The sequence below is a fragment of the Dipodomys ordii genome, unplaced genomic scaffold (genome assembly GCF_000151885.1).
Source record: "Dipodomys ordii isolate 6190 unplaced genomic scaffold, Dord_2.0 Scaffold197, whole genome shotgun sequence".
Taxonomy (NCBI): Eukaryota; Metazoa; Chordata; class Mammalia; order Rodentia; family Heteromyidae; genus Dipodomys; species Dipodomys ordii.
Window position 1 is genome coordinate 2,257,270 of NW_012267413.1, and position 17,428 is coordinate 2,274,697.

A 17,428-nucleotide genomic window follows, 5' to 3' on the forward strand; every position below is an offset into this window, starting at 1 on the left:
ACCACTTCCGGCTTTTTTCTTTTTGCTTATGTGGTGCTGAGGAATCGAACCCAGGGCCTCATGCATGCAAGGCAAGCACTCTACCACTGAGCCACCTTCCTAACCCCTTTTTCTTTCCTTAAACTTTTCTTTCTGTCTCAAACATATTTGTAGTTGCTCATGGAAACATTTTTTATGGTTATTACTTTAGAATCCTTCTTCAATACTTGACAGAGATTTATCTCAGTATTGGCATTTGTTGACAGTCTTGTGTTGAGATTTTCCTCGTTCTTAGCATGTTATTTTCTATTGTAGACCCAGAGTTCAAGCCCCATGACCAACGATAGATAGATAGATAGATAGATAGATAGATAGATAGATAGATAGATAGATAGATAGATAAAATTTATGCTATAGAAAACGTTGTTGGATTTTGTTTATGGATTTTTTTTTCTGGTACTAGCGTTTGAATTTAGGACCTCATGCTTTTTTTTTTTTCGGGGGGGCGTTAATTGTGGGGCTTGACCTCTGGGCCTGGGCGCTGTCCCTCAGCTCTTCAGCTCAAGGCGAGCGCTCTGCCACTTGAGCCACAGCACCACTTCTGTTTTTTTCTGGTGGCTTATTGGAGATAAGTCTCACAGACTTTGCTGCCCAAGCTGGCTTTTGAACCTCGATCCTCAGACCTGAGCCTCCTGAGTAGCTAGGATTTCAGGTGTGAGCCACTGGCGCCTGGCGACCTCATGCTTTTTGCTCATCTTTTTTATTCAAGGCTGGCACTCTACTACTATGCCACATTTCCAGCTCTTCTATTTTATTTTTAAAATTAGATGACAGTGGTGTGTTTTAAGGGGTTTAACAGTTTTTTCCCCCCAAAAGTTAAAGTGCCAAGTCATGTCATGCTTACTTGCTTTAGTCTGAAATATTGTATTGCTTAACAAAGTTGAAAACTATTAGACTGAAGAGATTACTTATTTTATGTCTTCTAGATTTGAAGCAACATAGTGTATTGGCCATATATATATATATATATATATATATATATATATATATATGAGTATTTCACTTAATTATTCAGTATCAAAATTTGAGGGCCAAAGAGAATTTTCTATTTTCTTTCAAATTTGCCATCTGACACATAAATTCAGAACCTAGGTAGGAGTATCCCAGACTTGTATGTCTTCTGATGGTAAAGAGTGATTAGGGGTTGGCATGGAAAGGTACCTTCCATTACCACATTACTCACAAACATCTTTGCCATCAAGCTAAAACATAAAATTTGGTCACTTTTTCTGTCACTACTCTTGGGATATGAATTTTATGCAGATGTAAATTACAATTGATTATTCTTTTTACTCCCTGTAGATCCTTGTAGACACTGTTTGGGCTCTATCATACTTGACAGATGGAGGTAATGAGCAGATCCAGATGGTTATTGATTCAGGTGTTGTGCCATTCCTTGTGCCCCTTCTGAGCCATCAGGAAGTGAAAGTCCAAGTAAGTATTTTTAGTTTTCCTTAGTATTACACAATTCTTTTTGATACACTAGTTAGGTTAATCAATGAAGTTTTAGTTAGTCTATTAGCACTCACATCTCAGATTGTACCAGCTAGTCTCCTGAGTCTGATTTTGTTGATTTCCACATTTTTTCCACTTATGATGATTTTCTGATGAGTTTCAGAGCCATATAGCTAATTGTTTTGGGCCTCTTAGAGATAGCATCTTAAGAACATTTCATTAAGAAATATTTTTAGGCCAGGCGCCAGTGGCTCACGCCTGTAATTCTAGCTACTCAGGAGGCTGAGATCTGAGGATCATGGTTCAAAGCCAGCCAGGGCAGGAAAGTCCATGAGACTCTTATCTCCAATAAAATCACTAGAGAACCGAAAGTGGCGCTGTGACTCAAGTGGTAGAGCGCTTGCCTTGAGCTGAAGAGCGCAGGGACTGTGCCCAAGCCCAGAGTTCAAGCCCCATGACCGACCCAAAAAAAAAAAAAGAAATATTTTTAGTACAGCATGTTTTACTAAGAAATGCTAAAAAGCCTTATATTGTCATTTCAGCAAGACAAAGTGGAAATTGATCATCTTTTCTCGCAAACTTGCCCTTCTGCCTGTCCCTCTTTCAATGGACAGCATAGTCCAGGCTCTTCTCATTTCTCATTCTGTTAGCAATTCCTTACAGTTTTTATACAGCTTTCAAATCTGTCTATCCTTGTCTAGAGTCATTGATTTTGTTTCAGACTTAATTTTCTGTCCCCCAAATAATTATAGTACCTTCTCATTATGTTTCCTTTCGTCCTGGCTATGATTAGATAGGTGCTGTTAGGTCTGCTCATCACACTTCTGGAAATGAAATGTAGGCCTGTTTCAGACGTTTAAAAATCTTTCTATGCTGCCAGTTTAGTAATGGATAAAGACAGCTATTCAAGAAAATAGAACTTTATTACATTTATTATGCTTTTATTTTTTGAATCTCCTTTTATTAAAAAAAATTTAATTGGTATTATAAAGGTGATGTACAGAAGTTGAATCTTCTTAATTTTTTTACATGTTTCCATGAACTTCCATTTCTTCACAGAAGCCTTTGGTTTAAAATTTAGAATTACTGAATTACTTATTGCTTTGTCAAGAGATGAAATAAATGCTTATCATTTGCTTCTTATATTTTATACATTTTCCAGAATTGTGAAAAATACAGAATTTGTTTTATTATAAACAAACTGATAGAAAACATTTTATCTCCACCCCAGACTGCAGCACTCAGAGCAGTTGGCAATATAGTGACTGGCACTGATGAACAGACCCAGGTTGTTCTCAATTGTGATGTCCTGTCACACTTCCCAAATCTCTTATCACACCCGAAAGAGAAAATAAATAAGGTAAGGCATGAAATGTCTTTACCCGTGTATTTATATCTCTTCATATATATCCTTTTTAACTTGTACTTTTTTTTTCTGTTGCTTCATGAATTCTTGTGTTTTTTGTTAAAACCACTAGAGTTAAAATGGGAATTGTTTGAAATCAGTCTGTAATTGATTTGTTTCAACTTTTAATTGTTTTTTATTAGTACTTCCCATGCTCATCAAAAAATAAAAAAATTTTAGACTGGTTTTATTGATTGAGCCATAGCAACAATCATTACGTTACTAGTTATTAGGCTATAAAGAACATATAAAATCCGCCCATGGGAGAGGCTATATTTATTGCTGTAGTGTTTGGATCAGGCTGCCCTCCAACTACAGTCCTCTCAATTTCAGCTTCCTGAGTAGCTAGGGTTAGAAACATGAGTTACTAGAGCTGGTGGGGGGTTTTTTTTGGCCCCCTACCCCTCCATCCTGGAGCTTGAACTCAGGGCCTAGGCACTGTCCTTGAGCTTGTTTGTGCTCAAGGATAGTGCTCTACCACTTAAGGCACAGCACCACTTTCAGCTTTTTTGAATGGTTTATTGGAGATAGGAGTCTCATGTTGACTTTTCTGTCTGGGCTGGCTTTGAACCACAGTCCTCAGATCTCAGCCTCCTGGGTAGCTAGGATTACAGACGTGAGCTACCAGCACAAGCTTGGTATTTTGTTGTTGTTGTTTTTTGTGTTTGAACTCAGTGCTTGGGCACTGTCCCTGAGCTTCTTTTGCTCAAGGCCAGCATTCTACCACTGAAGCCACAGGGCCACTGCCAGCTTTTTCTGTTTATGTGGTACTAAGGAATCAAACCCAGGGCTTCTTGCATGCTAGGTGAACACTCTACCACTGAGCCACATTCCCAGTCCCTTGGTGGTTTTTTTTTTTCTTTCTTTCTTCTTCTTCTTTTTTGGTGGGGGGTTTTAAGCATAATCTTTTTTGTGTATGTTAGTATTGGAGTTTGAACTCAGGGCCTGAACCCTGTTCCTGATTTTCTTTTACTCAAGGTTAGTGCTATACTACTTGAGCCACAACTCCTTAAGAATCTTATTGGTGGGTGGGGGGGTGAGGGAGAGGTGGGAGGGAAGGGGTGGTAAGGGGAAACAAAGGAGGAGGTAACAATGCTTGATAAGAAATGTACTCATTACCTTGCTCATGTAATTGTAACCCCTCTGTATGGTATTTTCATAATTAAAAAATCTTATTAATAAAAAAAAAGAGCTGGGAAGGTGGCTCAGTGGTAGAGCGCTTGCCTTGCATGCATGAGGACCTGGGTTCGATTCCTCAGCACCACATAAGCAAAAAGAAAAAAGCCGGAAGTGGCGCTGTGGCTCAAGTAGTAGAGCGCTAGCCTTGAGCTGAAGTGCTGAGGGACAGCATCCAGGTCCAGAGTTCAGACCCCACGACTGGACCCAAAAAAAAAAAAAAGAATCTCATGGACTTTCCTGCCCAGATCAGCTTCGAACTGTGATCCTCAGATCTCAGTAGCTAGGATTACAGGCTTGAACCACCAGTGCCCAGCTGATGCATAATCTTAAAATCGATTGCCTCAATTAAAGTATCATAAAATTGTTCTCTTTCATATTTCAAGCTTGATATACAAATTTATTATTTCATGTGTAATTTGAGTACTAAGTCTTTTTATGTCTTATTTCATATAGCATGTTTTCAAGGTTTATCTGTTTGGTAGTATCTATCAGAACTTCATTCCTTTTTTACAGGGTTTTCACCTTTTGGCTATTATGCGTAATGCTGTAATGAACATTAGAATATAGTGTTTTATATACCTAGGAATTGCTGGGTTATGGTAATAGTATGTTTTGGGAGAACTTTAAACTATTTTCTCAAGTAGCTACACAATTTTACATTTCCACCAGCAATTTAATTCCCTAGCATTAATTTTCCATTAAAATAGTAATGCGGCCTTTCAAGTAGGTATGAAATAGTGTCTCATGGTGTTTTTAATTTGCTCTTTTTTAAACTCAGAACCTTATACTCAGATGCTCAGCTTCACCTCTAGCTCTTTTTGCTTTTTTGCTCTTCTTTTCACTCCCACTTGTATTAGAGTTTGAGTTTGAAGGCTTTGTGCTGGCACTCTACTACTTGAGCTACACCTCCAGTCTAGCTTTTTCCTGGTTTATTTACTGAAGTGGGGCTTGAACTTACAGCCTTATGTTCCTTTTTTTTTTTTGTCAGTTGTCGGGCTTGAACTCTGGGCCTGGGTCCTGTCCCTCAGCTCTTCAGCTCAAGGCTAGTGCTCTGCTTCTTGAGCCACAGCGCCACTTCCAGTTTTCTGGTGGTTAATTGGAGAGAAAAGTCTCGCAGACTTTCCTGCCCGGGCTGGCTTTGAACTGTGATCCTCAGATTTCAGCTTCCTGAATGGCTAGGATTACAGGTGTGAGCCACTGAAGCCCAGCAGGCAGCCTTATGCTCTTGCCTGGCTTGTTCCACTTCAAGATGGTGCTCTTATCACTTGAGTTACACTTCCACCTCCTATTGGCTGCCGATTAATAGGAAAAGAACAGACTTCTGCCTGGATTGGCTTTGAAAATCCACAGTCCTCATATCTCAGCCTCCTGAGAGCTAGGATTACAGGTGTGAGCCACCAGCACCAGGCTTTTGGCTGGTTATTTTGGGGATAGAATGTCTTAGCCTTAAGGAATTTTCTACCTGGGCTGGCTTGGAGCTCTGTTCCCTGGATCTCAGCTTCCTTAGGAGCTGGGATTGTAAATATGAGTCAACAACACCTGGCTTTCCCTTTTTTATTTCACTTTGCCAATGGGACTTTAGCTTAGGGCCTTCTGTTTGGGTCCTTATGCTTTTTAGCTTGCTTATTTATGGCTGACACTGCCACTGGAGCCAGGCCTCTAGCTTGGCTTTTTTGCTGATTGATTGGAGATGGAGTCTCATGGACTTTTCACCCTGGCTGGCTTCAAATCTGGTTCCCCTAGAAATCAGTCTCTTTAGTAGTTTATTTTTGGTGATATTAGGATTTGAACTCAGGGTTTTATGCTTGCTAGTGAGGTACTCTACCACTCGAGCTACATCTCCAACCCCTTTTAATCTGTTTAGTTTTGAGAGAAGTTCTTGTCTCTGCTAGCCTGAACCACAGTCCTCCTGTTTTATGTTCCTTGCTAATAGTGTCTTGAGAACTTTTTTGTCCAGGCTGGCCTCAAACTTCAATCCTCCCACTCTCGGCCTCCTAAGTAGTTAGGTTTGCAGTAGTGAGCCACTGCAAACATCTGCTTATCTTTTAGAGGAAACTAATGCACAGAAACTTATGTTCTAATTAATAAGGATTTTGAGCTGGGCCCTGGTGGCTCATACCTGTAATCCTAGCTACTCAGGGGGCTGAGATCTGAGGATCTAAGCCAGAAAACCAGAAGTGGTGCTGTGGCTCAAGTGGTAGAGTACTAGCCTTGAGCTGAAGAGCTGAGGGACAGCTCCCAGGCCCAGAGTTCAAGTCCCACAACCAACAACAACAAAAAAAAGATTTTGATATATTTTGTTCACTGCTCCATCACCATTGTTTAATTATGTCTAGCTTTATAGAAGCCTTGTGTATTTTTGAATAGATTAATGCTAGATTATTGTGGCACAACTATTATGGATAAAAAAGTTTCCTTGTAGACTTATTAAAACAGGAGATCTTATATAACTAAATTGCTTTTTAGATATAATCACTTTAACACAACTCAGGTGATTTTATTGCATACATAAAATTTATTTAAACATAAAAACATTGAAATTCTAGTTTTTTCAAATAAAAGTGCTTCATTTTGTTCAATTATAGGAAGCAGTATGGTTCCTGTCCAACATAACAGCAGGCAACCAGCAACAAGTTCAAGCTGTAATAGATGCTGGATTAATCCCTATGATTATTCATCAACTTGCTAAGGTCAGTCATATTATGAGTTCTCTATTCCTTAATCTGCTTTAACTGAGACTTTTTGGATAAAGATCTTTTTTATTTTTTTAACCTTCAGGGAGACTTTGGAACCCAGAAAGAAGCTGCTTGGGCAATTAGCAACTTAACGATAAGTGGCAGAAAAGATCAAGTGAGTTTGAAAATATATTAACTGTCAGGCTTATTATTTGGAAAGTACACTACTTTCTTACATTTATGAATTACTGATTGTTTTTAATCTCTGTACTATATTCTTGGACAGAAGATAATTATTTAAATAAAAATGATTCCCTCTTTTTGTTCTATAGGTTGAGTACCTTGTACAACAGAATGTAATACCACCATTCTGTAATTTACTATCAGTAAAAGATTCTCAAGTGGTTCAGGTGGTTCTAGATGGTCTGAAAAACATTCTGATAATGGCTGGAGATGAAGCAAGCACAATAGCTGAAATAATAGAAGAATGTGGAGGTAAGAGTATATTGGTTGTAGAAAAGTAGTGGAACATTGAAATTTGGCACTCAAAGACATTCGTTCCTCTAAAGCCGATTTCTTAGAAAGTAAATTAATAGAGTATATTTTAAATGATCAAAATACATTGTGTTCTTTGTTTGCTGTCTTAACATTCCAAATAGATTTTTCAGAAAACATTAATTCTAGAGATTGATTTTTTTAAATTTTATTTGTTTGTTTGTTTTGCCAGTAGTAGGCTTGCACTCAGAGCCTGAACTCTGTTCTTTAGCTTTTTCACTGAAGGCTTGTGCTCTAATTACTTGAGCCAAAACTCTTATTTCTGGCTTCTTAGTGATTAATTGAAGATAAGAGTCCCATGGGCTTATGTCATCTTTGAATGGGAAGAGGCATGCTCTGAGATTCATAGGAATTTTTCCTAATTAGAATGAATACAGTTAAAAAAAAGAATGAATACAGTTATGATGAATATCTTCTTAATTACTTTGATTTTTATTAGGTTTGGAGAAAATTGAAGTTTTGCAACAACATGAAAATGAAGACATATATAAATTAGCGTTTGAAATCATAGATCAGTATTTCTCTGGTGATGATGTAAGTATATATTAAACTATGGTGATTCTGCATGTAAATGTATGTATCTGTGTGTATAATGTAAATTAACTGCTTTCCCTTTATTAATATGATTTAGGTTTTTTCTGCATGTCAGAAATACCACCAACCTCTTCTTTTTAAATATTTTGTCAAAAATTATGTATGTATATTTTTTGTTTGGTTGGGTTTTTTGTTTTGTTTTTGTGCTGGTACTGGGACTTGATCTTGGAACCTGTGTGCTGTCCCTGAGTTTTTTTGCTCAAGGCTAGCACTCTACCACTTGAGTCCTAGTTCTACTGCTGGCTTTTTGTGGTTAGAGAGTCTCAGACTTTTCCTACCTCTGCTAGCTCTGAGCCATGATCCTCAAGAGCTCAGCCTCCTGAATAGCTAGGACTGCAGGCAGGAGCCAACATTGCCTGGTTTGACCAAAATTGCATTATAAAACGGAATTGTAAGACAGTTCTTGTTGCAATTATAGGAATGATGTTCAGATAGGTTAACCGATACAAGAACTTAAGAATGGGCAGTTTTTAAGTGTGTATTCGATTTAAAATTGTCATATTTCTCAACGTTGTTGCTTGATTTACCCAAATATTTTAGGTGATTAAAGTAATTAATACAGAATTCTCTCCTAAAAGATAAAAAACTTAATTTATCCTCGTATAGAGTATTATAACATAATGAAGTCATTTTTCCTTTTTATAGATTGATGAAGATCCTAGCCTCATTCCTGAAGCAACACAAGGAGGTACTTACAATTTTGACCCAACAGCCAACCTACAAACAAAAGAATTTAATTTTTAAGGTCAACTGAGTGCAGCATCTTTCTCACATTCAATATGAAGCACCACCAGATGGCTACCAAATGACAAAAACAACAGCAACAAAAGGCTCCAAACACACATGCCTCTTCGTTTCAATGCTTCTAAAGCAAGCCATGTCTCAGTCACTTTGCAGTTGCCAAAAGTCACTCTCACATGGACTGTAAATGCATATGCATGATTTCCTGAACTGTTTTAGAATCCTCCTTAACAATCTCAACTATCCTATTTTCCCCGTTCCCTGGTGCCACCTGCCGACAACTGCAGTCTCCAGTTTAGAATATTCCATAGTGGTGGCATGTCAGCTGCCCACTGATATTCCTTTGGAAAATGGTGCACTGTGGATCAAGACACTTTGGTATGATGCATATTCACGTTGGAAGACTAAAGAGGTGCAGTGTGATCTGAGCCTCCATCATTGTCCTCCACAAACATATTTTCATATTCTTTATGTGGAAGAATAGATTTTAAATTACAAGCCAAATGCTTTTCATTGGTGGAACTGACACACAAAAAAGTAACTTAAAAAACAAGAAACTTGGTTATTGATTAAACAGATAAGTTTTAAAAAACTGTACTTCATCTACCAGTAATTGATGTGTTTATTATCTGCCTCAGAAGCCAGGGTTGGAGAACTTTAGATAATCGATGGTAATGCTTTTGCCATTATACCTAATTTTTGAGAACAGCAAGCCCTATTTGACCACTCACTTCAGCCTGTGTGTTCCTGCTGTTTTGAAGTAATCAAATGCTGTGCATGGTATTTTACCTGAGCTGCAACCTGTTACAGACTTGAACTTCTGTTTAAGTTGAAAGCAAGAGTCCCTGACAACAAAGAAAATATAAACACAAATGCAAAAACCAAAACAAACTACAATTTTAAAAATGGCAAAAGTCTAAAGTACTCATTGGTGATGTTTTTTTTAAAAAAAAAAATCTTGCTTTCAGCTTTCAGGAGTTAATATATTTTGTTTTAATTTGATAATTGGATATGGTTGATTTATATTGGGTTTAAACTGTGGAGCTTTCATGTTTACTGTAATTTAGTCTTAAAAACATTTTTTACTTAGTAACCAGTGCTTTTGATAATGTGGTTGGCAACAAACCAGCAACTACTTAGAAGTGTTATAAGACTTCATTCTTTGAGTATTGGAAAAGTTCATTCAGATCCTATTCTAAAAGCATCTGCACATATTAAAAAATTCAAAGAGGGATCTGGGTAGAGGAATAATCTGCAGTTATTTAACATAAGCCTGATTTGCAGTGATCTTTAATTCTGCAAAATCTGGCATTAATATGTCATTGCTTTTGGTAAATTGTCTGACCCATTTATTAATGAATGAATGTGGATTTGAAAATTTTTAAACTAAATAATTTGTGTTGTCACAGAAATGGTTTTGTTGCTCTTGTTTACTGGGTATAATTTCCCAATGCATTGATGTGAAGGGTTAGAAAATCTAAACTAAGTTAGTTATTGGACAGGGGGTATATTTACTGTGATGAAGAGATTAGCTGCCGTCAGAGCTTTGTGAATCAGCTGGGGTGTTTTCACTGATAAACAACACATAGCAGGTGTGCATTCATTACAAATATATGTATCTGCCAAGGTGGAGCCACTTTAAAGAGTTTTGTCTTGTATCTAAAGTGGATACAAGCGTATGTTTAAACTGCAAGATTTTTACTTGCTAGAGAATCTGTTTTAATATAGTGGTTTGGCCTCTGATTATTTATAGGTTTTATAAATTTTAGAATCAATTTCTCTTTAAGGTGGCTCAGATTTTTCAACTCTTGTGCACATAAAATTGAGTTGAAGTTCATTGTGCCTTTTTTTCTTTACCCAGATTTTGAGTTGAAGCTTCATATGGTAACTGCATCCTGTTCAAACACTGTTGTCTAAATTTTTGAAATTGTGTGGTGTTCACTAAAAGTAGGAATAACAAAGTCAAAGCAAATTAAGGTCACAAACTTCGGTGAAACCCTTAAAGTCCAAATCTTCTTGATATTGTGAATTGTCCCCCTTCCAGTTTAGTTTCTTCCAGACTCTCTATACTTAACTGACAGTTACCTTTTAAATGTTGCACACATTGAGATTAAAATTGGGCCTCTACTGTGATGATTCGTATTTCCTCTCATGTTTTAAGTGCAAACTAACATTTAAGTGAACATTAGCATCAAGTAGTGCAGACATTTGTATGCATTTGCTTGATTCAATTTGTTGTGACCTTACCAGTTTTGAATTGGAATTGCACCATTTCGTAGATAAAGGAAACTAAGTATATTGCTGCACTTTTAAGTTTTCAAAACAGTGTTTTAAAATTGCATTGTTTTTATTTTTTTTTAACTCAGTTAAAAAAAAACTAAAACGTTCTTTCAAAAGAGGCATCTAAACGTGTTCCTAATTTTGTATATGGGCTTAGGTTTTGTAACCAATAAAAAAAAGCTGCTATCAAATATGATAAAACATTGAAAGATTTATTTCCGAAAGTAACTTGATTACTTAGCATCATTTTCTGTATGGTTAAATTTAAATTTGGAATTACTTTTCAGATAGCCACAATGGTGGTGAATCAGGAATTATTCTTTCATTGAATTTTGACCTGTCCCTCATACTATAACAAACAAGGATGACCAATAACTCTGTTAGAGTGACAAGTAAGAAGCACAGCATCTGCCATAATGAAGTTCCATAAACCAGATGACTTCAAACAGCAGAAGTTATTGTATGGTAGTCTAGAAGTTTGAACTCCCAAGTGAAACTGGGGCAGCCTGGGCACACTCTCCTTGCCCACACCTCTCTCTTCCCAGCTTCTTGGTACTCTGTGATATTCCTTGGCTTGTAATTGATTTACTCCATTCTCCGCCTGCCATTCCATGGCCCTGTCTTCATGTGTCTCGGATTTAGACACTGTAACTTTAAAAAGTCAGTTTGGGGTAAGGATGTGGCTCAGGAGGCATAGAGTTCCTGCCTAGCAAGTGCAAAGTCCTGATTTCAAACCACAATGCCCCTCCAAAAAAACGGGGGGCAGTTTGAGAAGATGTTATGATGGCATTTGAAATCAAATAATCTAATCAAATTTTCAGGCCTACCTAACCTTTGAAAATGTGTGACTTGTAGCATAGAGAATAGTAATTGAAGTACATCCTTAAAGTTTTAACCTGTTAGAGGTTGTGGCTCTAAATGAAATTGGATTAATTAAAAGAACAAGGGAACAGCCAAACTTTTGAGTATAGAAATATTTTCACTTTTGTATAATGCCACTTCAAATTATTTTTGAAAGAAGTTAGTGTATAAGAAAATAAATGTAATAGTACTCATTTAATCTTGCCATCATTTCATTTAGATGGAACATCTTTTTCAGGGGATTATTTGTTTCAGGTAAGCAAGAGTTACTGGAATTCATGAATAGCAGTTATAGTGTTAGCCATTTTTTTAAAACATGGTTGAACTCTGGGGAATTTTAATTAAATTTACTTGAAGAAAGGGAGTGTAATTTCTGTATATTAAGCTATGAGTGTTAAGGCATATGACTTGTGTTCTTTTTACTTACCACCACTCATTTGTCCCAGGTTTGAGAGGAACTCTTCATCTAAGTACTATCCTTGAATACATAATGGAAAACAGTGAGAGAATGATCCTCAAAGTATTTTTATATATAGTAGCAAGAAAAAGTATTTGAAAAGGAATATAGAATACAATATGTTAACCATTTGTTTCCCAAGAAATGCCTCAACTAATTTTGGACCACTTTGGGCAGGGGGGGTTCCTTAAATCCTACTTTTTCAAAGATAGGTTTTAATAATGATATGGTATTCTTCAAATAATGAAGGAAAAGGCTCTGGGGGTAGGGGGAATCAATCCCAAAGATAAAATACAGTTGGTTTATACTTACATGCTGTGTATTACAAGTCTGAACTTGCCCAGTTTGTGTACATAGTAAATAATCTCCTCTAGAACTCCCATATCGTTATCATGAGGAGTGGAATGAAAGACTGAAGAGAATAGAAATATTTCTTTTTTTCTTTCTTTTTTTTGGGGGGGGTCCGGTCGTGGGGCCTGAACTCTGGGCCTGGGCGCTGTTCCTCAGCTCTTCAGCTCAAGGCTAGCGCTCTACCACTTGCATCACAGCGCCACTTCCAGCTTTTTTTCTTTATTGCTTATGTGGTGCTGAGGAATCACACCCAGGGCCTCATGCATGCAAGGCAAGCACTCTACCACTGAGCCACCTTCCCAGCCTTCGAAATATTTCATATTTAGGTACTTCATGCCAAATCCATCTACCAAACAATATTCAGGTAGAAATTCAAACTCTAGACTTTTGACATTTTACTCTAAGCTTTCTTGTGTGAAGTTTGTCCTGTGTACTGCAGGATGTTTCATAGAGTCTTTGCACTCTGCTCACTAGAACACTAGTGGTACCTCATTCTCCTTCCCTGTCAACACAACCAGAAGTGCCTCTACACACTGCCAGATGTCCTCTGGGGACCAAAACTTTCCTGGCTTTGAATGACTGGCCAAAAAAATTTTTGTAAGAAAACTTCTCCCAAATGATGAGGCAGCCTAAAACATGACTCTCTGAGCAGTTTTCAGGTTTTACCCAGATACATAATAAAAAAAGGAGACAGCCTGGTGCCAGTGGTTCATGCCTGTAATCCTAGCTACTCAGGAGGCTGAGTTGTAAGGATCATGGTTTGATACCAGCCCAGGCAGGAAAGTCTGTGAGACTCTTATCTCCAGTTAACTACCAAAAAGCCGTAAGTGAAGCTGTGGTTCAAGTGGTAGAGCAAAAAAGCTAAGGAACAGTGGTCAGGCCCTAAGTCCAAGCTCTAGGATGAGCATGTGCACTTGTACACATACACATAGGACAAAGATAACTTTTCTTTCTGCATTTTAGGAAAACTGAGGTGTAGCCTTAACTTTATCTCCAAATCATCTGTGGAAGCTATATATGGTACCTACCACACCTACATTTGTTGTTAAGCTAGACATGGTTAGGAAACAGTTAAGGGACAGTGCCTAGGCCCTGAATTAAACCCCAGTAGGGGCACACATTTATACACACACATACATGAAAACAGGAAAATGCCCCTTCAAGTGATGGGTTGCTGGACACTGGTCATATTAGCAAGGGATGGTCAACGGTCCTTGGTGTTCATAGGTGAAGGGGTATTTGGCCACAAAAACAGAACAAGGTTGGTGATGTCTTAGATACACTGGGGAGAGGAAACTGAATGATGATTCCTAACTGGAGATAAGGACTGATAATTCCTAAGTTGAACAACAATATAGGGAAGAGGATCTGGTGTAGAAAGTGGAAGATGGTGAACTTAAAGTTGAGTTGAGATAACCAAGTGACTGTCAAGTAGAGCAGTTGAAAATATACTGGCCTGGCACCAGTGTCACATGCCTGTAATCCTAGCTACTCAGGGGTCTGACATCTGAGGATTGTGGTTCAAAGCCAGCTTGGAGAAGAGCCTGTGAGATGGTTATCTCTAGATGACCACCAAAAACCCAGAAATGGAGCTGTGGCTCAAATGGTAGAGTACTACCCTGGAGCAAAAGGGGATAGGACCCAGACCTGTGTTCAAGCCCCAGGACTGGAACCCAGCTTTATAGAGAGATCAAGCATTGAGATTTGAGTGTTCTGCCTATTTCAATGGGCAGTGCACAGGTCTAATGTTTGGAGTGAGAACAGGGCTTAAGACTGGAACTTCGAGGCCCATGCCTGTAATCCTAGCTGCTCAGGAGGCTGAGATCTGAGGATCACGGTTCAAAGCCAGCCCGGGGAGCAAAGTCCATGAGACTCTTATCTCCAATAAACCACTGGAAAACTGAAAGTGGCACTGTGGCTCAAGTGGTTAGAGCGCTCGCCTTGAGCTGAAGAGTGCAGGGACAGCACCCAAGCCCAGAGTTTAAGCCCCACGACCAACCAAAAAAAAAAAAGACTGGAACTCCCAGCATTTCCTGACTATGGAGTGGAGCATGAGCTTGCAAAGGAAATGAGATGTGGGAAGAAACTCTTGGGAATCTCAGAAAACTGAGTGGAAATCAGGGGCCAGTGGTGCTGCTAACAGTCAAGCAAGATAAGAACATAACCTGTCCCTGGCTTTAGCGATAATAGAGAGGCCACTAGTCACCTTAAGTTTTATCAGTGTGAAATGAAGGCAGAGACTAGAGTAGAAAGGAGCAGAGTATGAAGACAATGTAGAATCAGTTTGGTTTAGTCCAGTTTTTATTTTGTTCTAGAAGAAGACAAGTTTTTAAAGTATGATGTGAGCAATTTAGTAGGGAAAATACAATTGAGAAATACACTGCTGGGTGTTGGTGGCTCATGCTTGTAATCCTAACTACTCAGGCTGAGATTCAAGGATCGAGGTTCAAAGTTAGCCTGGGCAGGAAAGTCCATGAGACTTACCTCTAGTCAAGCCAATTTTCATCATAAAGATGGGAATGAAGATGTGGTTTAAATGGTAAAACACTGCTTTGAGGGGGGGGTTGGGGAAGCTAGGCAAGAGCACAAAGTTTCAATCCCTAGTTCTGGCATGAGAGAAAGGGGTGGGGGTGGAGAATATACTCCCTATTCAAAGATGAGTAATTGTCCTTTTTTCTTAGTTACAGAAGGTATCCAGGGCATAGATGGCAAGGTGGGCCTTGTTCCTTCGGTTAGCAGTTATTTGGACAACTAATACATGCCAAACTCTGTAGGTGGCTGAGATAATGGCAGTAAACAAGTCCCTGTGGGGTTCATAGTCTAGATGCTAGAAACTAGCAATAGATGTGCAAACAAAAGATAATATCATCAGATTTTACAGCTACATTAAAAAAGGTACAGGAAATGACTAGGACAAAAGGTTTTTTATGTGTCCAGCCATTTTGTTTTTATGTGCCAGCACTAGAGCTTGAATTCAGTGCCTCAAGCTCTTGCTTGGCTTTTCATACTCTACCACTTGAACCACATTTCCATTTCCAGTTTTTTGTTTAATTGGAAATAAAAACGTCAGATTTTTTGCGTGTGCTGGCTTGAAACAGATCTTCAGACCTGAGTAGCTAAGATGACAGACATTAGCCATCAGCTCCTAGCTGTTATTCTCTCTCTCTCTCTCTCTCCCCCCCCTCCCTTTCCTTTCTTTTTTTTTTTTCCTGTTGGTCATGGGGCTTTAACTCAGAGCTTGGATGCATGAGAGCTTTGTGCTTAAGACTAGGGCCCTACCACTTCTGGTTTGGAGATGGCTAATTGGAGATAAGGGTGGCAGGGACTTTCCCTCCCCAGGTTGGCTTTGAACCTCAGTTCTCAGATCTCAGCCTCCTGGGTAGCTAGGATTACAGGTATGAGCTACCAGCACCAGGCTCTTCTTTCCCCTTTCCCTTTCTTTTTCCCCCTCCCCCCTCCCTCCCTCCCTCCCTTCCTGCCTGCCTACCTGTCTTCCTTCCTTCCTTCCTTTTTTAATTTTTTAAATTTTTTTTTATTTTTATTTTTTGCCAGTCCTGGGACTTGTGAACTCAGGGCCTGGGCACTGTCCTTGAGCTCCTTTTGCTCAAGGCTAGCACTCTACCACTTGAGCCACAGCATCACTTCTGGCTTTTTCTGTGTTTGTGGTACTGAGGAATCAACCCCCCCCACCCAGGCTTCATGCATGCTAAGCAAGCTGAGCCACATTCCAAGCTCCCTTTGCTTTCCTTTTCTTTCTTTTCCTTTTGCCAGACCTATGCACTGATCTTTTTTTTGCTCAAAACTAATGCTCTATTTCTGGCTTTTCGGTGGTTAATTGGAGATGAGAGTCTCAGACTTTGCTGCCCAGGTTGGCTTCAATACATGATTCTCAGATCTCAGCCTCCTGAGCAACTAAGATTACAGATGTGAAATGTCAGCACTGGCTCAAGCAACTTTTTTTTAATTGATGACAATACATGTCACAAAATCTTATCTCCTAACCATTTTTTAAGTATTCAGTACTGTTAAATATGTTAACATTATTACCCATCTTCAGATTATTTCTATGAATCTGACTAGTTTCGATACCTCAGAAGTGGAATCGTACAGTATTTTTGTGTGTGACTTATTTCATGTCTAGTACCCTTCCCACTGGACTTCCGTTGTATTTCTGGATTTTTAAGAAATGAAAATATGATCAGTCTGTTATATGGGCTTAAAATTGTCTAATGGTGGCAGAAAACACCTTTGCGCTGCTTTTCAGGGAAGACTCATAAGGCAAGATTTATACACCTTTATGTCCCAGAATTTACCAACTCTTCCATTGGCCAAATTTCCACCACCCTGCCACATCCTGTTAGAAGTCAAACCTCATTGATATGTGTGGTCCCTATTTTGAGTCATTTGGGTTTGGTCTGGAACCAGGTTTGGCTGGTGTTTAAGATAATTTGGGGGGGGGGGTATGGCGTCAGGCTTGAACTCAGGGCCTAGGTTTTGCTCAAGGCTAGTGCTGTACCACTTGAGCCATAGAACCACTTCTGGTTTTCTGGTGGTTCATTGGAAATAAAGAATCTTAGGGACTTACCTGTCCTGGCTGGCCTTCAACGGCCATCCTCAGATCTCAGCCTCCTGAGTAGCTAGGATTATAGGCCTGAGCCACTGGCGCCCACATTTTGAGAGGTCAACTCTTGGGGAGCCTTTATTAAAAAGCTGGAGCATTCTTAAGGTATGATGCCATTCTGGGTACTCAGCATCCCGGGAAGGAGCAAATCCTTGGGTTTCTGCAGGCTGTGCTTCGCCACGCCCACCAGGACGCCCCGCCCCTGCGCGGGGCCC

The 17,428-nt window shown here is 39.0% G+C and overlaps 1 protein-coding gene across 1 annotated transcript in view; it reads left to right on the forward strand.

Moving 5' to 3' along the window:
• Kpna3 (karyopherin alpha 3 (importin alpha 4)) overlaps positions 1-11,151 on the forward strand; it is a 30,906-nt gene extending 19,755 nt beyond the window's left edge. Inside the window, exons 10-16 of the mRNA XM_013034845.1 lie at positions 1,342-1,473; positions 2,726-2,854; positions 6,664-6,768; positions 6,857-6,928; positions 7,086-7,248; positions 7,748-7,842; positions 8,548-11,151. Coding sequence (XP_012890299.1) covers positions 1,342-1,473; positions 2,726-2,854; positions 6,664-6,768; positions 6,857-6,928; positions 7,086-7,248; positions 7,748-7,842; positions 8,548-8,646 — 795 coding nt within the window. The 3' untranslated portion in view covers positions 8,647-11,151. The remainder of the gene's footprint in view (positions 1-1,341; positions 1,474-2,725; positions 2,855-6,663; positions 6,769-6,856; positions 6,929-7,085; positions 7,249-7,747; positions 7,843-8,547) is intronic.
• The last annotated feature ends 6,277 nt before the right edge of the window (positions 11,152-17,428 follow it).